At 42.6% G+C, this 5,629-nt stretch overlaps 1 protein-coding gene across 1 annotated transcript; it reads left to right on the top strand.

Moving 5' to 3' along the window:
* The first annotated feature begins 170 nt into the window (after positions 1 to 170).
* On the top strand, positions 171 to 5,606 carry LOC103460741 (selection and upkeep of intraepithelial T-cells protein 1-like). The gene is made up of 4 exons (XM_017303458.1): positions 171 to 555; positions 679 to 799; positions 2,625 to 2,978; positions 5,413 to 5,606. The coding sequence occupies exons 2-4, from the start codon at positions 727 to 729 to the stop codon at positions 5,547 to 5,549; spliced, it is 564 nt and encodes a 187-aa protein (XP_017158947.1). The 5' UTR covers positions 171 to 555; positions 679 to 726; the 3' UTR covers positions 5,550 to 5,606.
* The last annotated feature ends 23 nt before the right edge of the window (positions 5,607 to 5,629 follow it).

Genomic DNA, 5,629 nt, shown 5'->3' on the forward strand with positions numbered 1-5,629 from the left:
TATCACGTTTTAACAAGATAGTATCACGTTTTAACAAGATAGTATCACGTTATAACGTGATATGTATCACGTTTTAACAAGATACGTATCACGTTATAACGTGATAGCGCTCGAAWTTTTTTTTTCTTGCGTGATAGCAATGCGCTTCCGTAGGAATGTAATTACGGATAGTCAGACGAAACCGAATTTATGTTAAAACAGCTTGCCATACTCTGATTGGTTCACTCCGCGTCCAGCTGCAAAGGTTCATGTTTTCTGACTCGAGCATCGAGCCTTTGCCAGTTTATAGGAGCCATCGAGCTCGAGGCTTGTACTCTGGCATGCCCACAGCCTTTGCGCGTAAACCGGAAGTCCCTGACGCTCCAATTGCGTGCGATCCGAACGCAGCATTAAAAGACATAACTGAGGATAGTCGGAGTTGCTCACAGTTTTCCACTTCTTGGGCGTTTCCGTTTATCTTTCCGTCTGTGATTTCGGGATTTCCCAGTTTTTCATGACCACTGGAAGGCATCATAAGCTCCACCTTCACCTCCACCCTTTCCGCCTCAGCACGCTGTGAGTTTTCACTTCCTCTGGGTTTCATTAATATATTCTAGTTCCACCGCTCTTCTAACAGCTTGTTGTGTTTTAAGTCAAACCTCAGTGTTTTTATGTTTCGGCAAAAATATTTTCTATCAGAAAACCTCGAATCTGAGTTTCGGACGGAGAGACCGAACCAACCCGGAAATGGGTTCTTCTTCTCTGACTGCGTCTCTGCTCCTGCTGTCTCTGGTCTTCATGCAGTTTGTCTCTGCTGCAGGTGAGATTCAGAAACATGGTTAAATGTACTTACAGTAAAGTCTAAGTCAGCCCTCAAGAGCCGACATGTTTTAGTTATTTCCCTGTTTTAACCCCCTGATTGATCAGCAGAACCTCGACATGCYGAGTTCTGACGATCTGGGCTACCCCGTCAGATTCTCCTTCCGTAGCTCATCTAGATGGCCAATTCTGTCTGTCGGTGCTACCTTTCGAGAACCGATGACGTCATATTTGCATCGCATTTAGTGTCGGTGTTAAATATAATGATCGGAAATCTTTCAAGTGGCGCTTAGCAGTGATATGCAGCATTTCACTGGGGGGATGACAAACTTTTCTAAAATCACAAAAACATCCTTCCTGTTTAAAATACCCGCATGTGTAAAATCCTCCATGATCAGTGGCGTTTCTAGCCCTGTATCTCGGCCCCCCTGAACAGAGTGGCCACCCGTCCCGTAGAATACGGAGTCGTTACATATTTGGCCGTTAAATGTGTATTGATTGTCGTGCAGAGATCATAAAGGGGCAGGTGCTCAGCAACAAAAGGGCCCATCTAACCTCCTTCTAGGACAGAATATTAAAGCCTCTCAGCTTTCAGAGTTTAATAAACAATGATAAATTACAAAATTGTGAGATAAACAATCAAGATAAGATATTCCTTTATTAATCCCGCAGTGGGGAAATTTACATTGTTACAGCAGTATAAAGGACAGAGCAGAACCAGTATAAAGATCTAAATATACACAGTGAAATCAAGTGAATATAGAAATACTGAAACAGTATTGTTTGAAATATACATAAATAAATAAATAAACCATATCCCTAAAGCTAACGAAGATTTCCATATAGATCATATCACTATGCCTATGTAAGATATAACGTCCCCATTCACTCAGTGCGTTATAGTTATAGTTCCACATCGCTTAGGATTTGTTGCTGCGCGTTTGCAGAGTGAAGGAAAGAGGAGACCAGCTGCACAGGCAGGCTGAGAAATGAGATGCAGGTGATCGGCAACAAGAGCCAATGATCACCGATCACCGATCATACACTTTTTCACGAAAATCGGCCGATTATGATCGGTGAGCGATCGATCGACACACCTCTAATAATTACTTATTTATGATCATTTACTATATGAAAAGAATAAATGATTGAAACAGAACCTACAGAAATAAAAACTAAGAAAGTTCAAATGGCACAAATTGTGCCARAATGGCTAACATGGAAGGTCAGCCTAGATCTTTATCTAGTAGCACCTCTCTAAAACTCATATGATTAACTTTTTTTCATGAAACTTGGCACAGTAAAAGGTCAGATTGTGTACTGTTGTTTACTACATATTTTGGATTTCAACTGCATGCTTTGAAAGGAGCATTCATAGATTGAAGTGTTTTTTTTTTAGGCGGAAATTGATTTTTGTCTTAATTTTTGCTGTTTATCATATTAATTCCTCAGTAACAGGCAGGGTGGATTTTAGAGCTGTAGCATGTTCTCTAGGGTCTTTCCTTTGTTTTGATACCAAAACAATTAAAATAAACTCTGTAGTTCTTGAGATACATTCAATTCATTTTGGGCATGTTATTTTCAGCCATATTGCTGAAAAACAGGCCGTGAATCAGAGAAGTTTAATATTTAAAATTGTCTTTAAAAACTGACCTTTGACCCTGATCCAGTCTTTCAGGTTCTGACTGAGGGTTTCAGTGTTTGGAAGTTTCCGTTGGATGAATCTTGATGGATCTGAGCTCGTTCTTCATCACACAGACCTACACTGATCTCTGGCTAGTTAAAGGACACTTTGACCTCTGACCTCTCTGTTTTCTCTCCTTCAGATCAGAACAACGTGACAATCAAAGCTGAACCTGGAGATAACGTCATTCTGACATGTAAAGATCCTGAACAGGGGAAAATCACAATCGCAGAGTGGAAGAGAACCGATCTGGGATCATCAGAATATGTCCTCCTGTACAAAGATGAGAAGAACAATCCAGGAGCCCAGCATCCATCCTACAGGGACCGAGTTGATCTGCTGCTAATTCAGATCAGGATAGGAGACGTGTCTCTGATTCTGAAGAACACGACGACTGATGACAGCGGGACGTATGAATGTCGAGTTGATACAGAAAAACATGTGGAGAAACTGATCAGCACCGTCAACCTCCAGGTTTCTCCTTCTCCTCCTCCAGGTGAGTGTTTGTCTCTGGATCAGAATATTAAGAGAGGAAAAATGATTCCAAAACTTTAAAAACCTTTTGACTCGTTATATCCTCTCTATGCCCGGATTCAGAAAAATGCTGTGCGCAAAAACTGAGATCACACAGAGATGACAGCGTCACAATAATCAGCATTTATTCAAGACAGATGCAGAAAAGCTCATCACAAAGCATCAGAAACCTCAGAGCACAAACACATGAATTTACCTGAGAAAAGGAAAAAGACAAAAGATGTAAAAGACAAACGGACAGCAAAGACGTCTTTGGAGATTTGCAAGCGCAAATCTGAAATGTTACTCTGTGTGGAAAGTTTTATCTCCCTTTCTTTAATTTATTCTTTAATCTAAACATTTGTGAATCTGCAATTAAAACGCAGTCTGAGTCGCTGTCATACTCCATGTCCTCTACCTGTGCAGGTGGAGCTGCAGACTGATCCTCTGCAGCGCCACCTTCAGGTAACGCTGCAGCCTCGGCAACAGCACAACCAGCCGTCTGATCTGTTTCTATAACCTGATTGCTCCCATCTGAGGAGACCTTTGGAACATCAGTTCCAGTTTTCTCAGTATCCTCCCGTGCAGCGTGTTTATCCAGACCACTGCTTCCCTCCCCGGCATCAGAGCCACCTGACGGAGGAGGAAACGCCCCGCCCTCTACAGGAGGAGGAGCTCCAACCACCGCCGACTCCTCTGCTCTTCCACTCACCTCAACCTGAGCTTCCTGATTTTTGTGCGGGCAAGAAGCCCGCTTATGTCCAACATCCCCACATTCAAAACATTTCATACTCGCATAAACCATGCAAGATCCTTCTTCATATTTCACTCTGAAAGAAACTTCTAGCGTCTGTGTAGCAGTTTAAGAAAACCTGCCTCCTGAAAGACTGAACGTGTTTCAGCTCGTCATGTTTACATCCCAAACCAACAGTTTTAAAACCACTCGCAAGTTTCCCAAAGCGCTGGAGCTCTTTCTCCAACAAAACATTTGGAATGAACGGCGGCCCGCCCGAGACAATGACCCGGGTGGAAGGAACCGCAAGCGGCGACACCTGCAGGTCTCCGCCTATTGTCACCCCACTGACAACCAGCTGGTTCACAAAGCCAGTCTTTTAAAAATATCACTTATTCATTCTGGAAGCATAAATTAAATTGCCGTGACCAACTAGATCACCAACTGCCAACAGAACCGTTTCAACTGGGCATGCCGGATCAGGTTGGATCCGAATCCCATTCCTCAGAGAGGGGCGGCGGCTCTGGAGACGCCATCCCCGCAAACAAACGGCGCTACGAGCGCTGAAAACCAAAATAAGAACCCAAGACTTGGAACCAATGTAAGTAAAGACTATTAGAAAACAAATGCATGAAAAAAGAAATCAAAAAACGTTTGAGACACTTTCACTCTCTGACTCACCACATGCAGAGAGAGAGAGAGAGAGAGAGAGAGAGAGAGAGAGAGAGAGAGAGAGAGAGAGAGAGAGAGAGAGAGAGAGAGAGATCTCCTCTGATGATCTGGTGCTGCATCTTCAGTCATAAAGTGTGTTCACACTGAAACCTGGATCATCCTGATCATGTGACTAAACCTCATTCAGAGCTGAATCTGAACCTTCAAATGTCATAACATTTTGTAGTACAATGTGAAACAATAAAAATTATTTAAATCTATTAATTTTTCTGCATGACACAACATCCACGGTGCCACAAACATAAAAGCTGCTTTTTAAAACCTTCAGTTTGAAACGAGATTCTTCAGGTTAAAGAAATGAGATTTACACTAAAGTCCATCTCACCAGATTCCTGAATTTATTATTGTTTGATGCTGTTGAGGAGAAAATAATAAAATTAACATTTGTCAGTTTTTTTAAGCAATAAAGCACTGATTTGACTGTTCTGGACCCAGTATTGGCCAGAGGACGACTCTGTGGCACTGAGGCTCAGCGGCGCCACCATGAGGTCACAGTTTAAACACTCTAATTGATTATAATGATTATTACTGTGGAACCAGAACTGAGGCTCAGTCGGATTCAGTGCATTTTATGGGTCATCAGCTCTTTGTTAATCATTGAAATTACCATGGAAACATCCCATAATATCAGCTCCAACCAACAGATTTAGACCAGAACCAGGAGAGTTTTGAAGGTTCTGATCCATAAAGATCAAGTTGATCCAGAACCGGTTCTGGTTCTATCAGCTCCTCATCCTGACTTTCTATCAATATCAACCAATCAGAATCAGGWTGGGCTGATCCAGATCATGTTCTGGTTACCAGGGCAACCAGCTCCACCAATCAGATCTCKTCTAGTCAAACTCTGAACCAACCAGGTTTCCTGTCTGTTAAATCAGATTTAATGGAAAAATCATCTGATTATTAAAATATTCTGTTATTAAAACTCATCCATCTTCATTCGTCTCCACAGAACCGTTTCCAGTCTGGGCCAAAGTTCTACTGGTTCTACCGGGTCTACTGGTTCTGGCTCTGGCTGCTGCTGGAGTTTCTGTTTATTTCTGGCGCCGCTGGAAACCAGGTGAGTCTCTAGAGCTGCATTACCCATAATGCCTTTGGTCAGGGTCTGTTCTCCTCCAGCGCAGGGCTGGTGCATTGTGGGTCATCAGCTCCTGGTGCATTGTGGGTCA

The sequence above is a fragment of the Poecilia reticulata genome, unplaced genomic scaffold (genome assembly GCF_000633615.1).
Source record: "Poecilia reticulata strain Guanapo unplaced genomic scaffold, Guppy_female_1.0+MT scaffold_281, whole genome shotgun sequence".
Taxonomy (NCBI): Eukaryota; Metazoa; Chordata; class Actinopteri; order Cyprinodontiformes; family Poeciliidae; genus Poecilia; species Poecilia reticulata.

Excerpts from the sequence above, each read along its gene's own strand:
- LOC103460741 (XM_017303458.1), top strand. The coding sequence starts at position 727 with ATGGGTTCTTCTTCTCTGACTGCGTCTCTGCTCCTGCTGTCTCTGGTC. Across the intron at positions 800-2,624 it reads GCAGTTTGTCTCTGCTGCAG|ATCAGAACAACGTGACAATC; the intron begins GTGAGATTCAGA and ends TCTCTCCTTCAG. Across the intron at positions 2,979-5,412 it reads TTCTCCTTCTCCTCCTCCAG|AACCGTTTCCAGTCTGGGCC; the intron begins GTGAGTGTTTGT and ends TCGTCTCCACAG.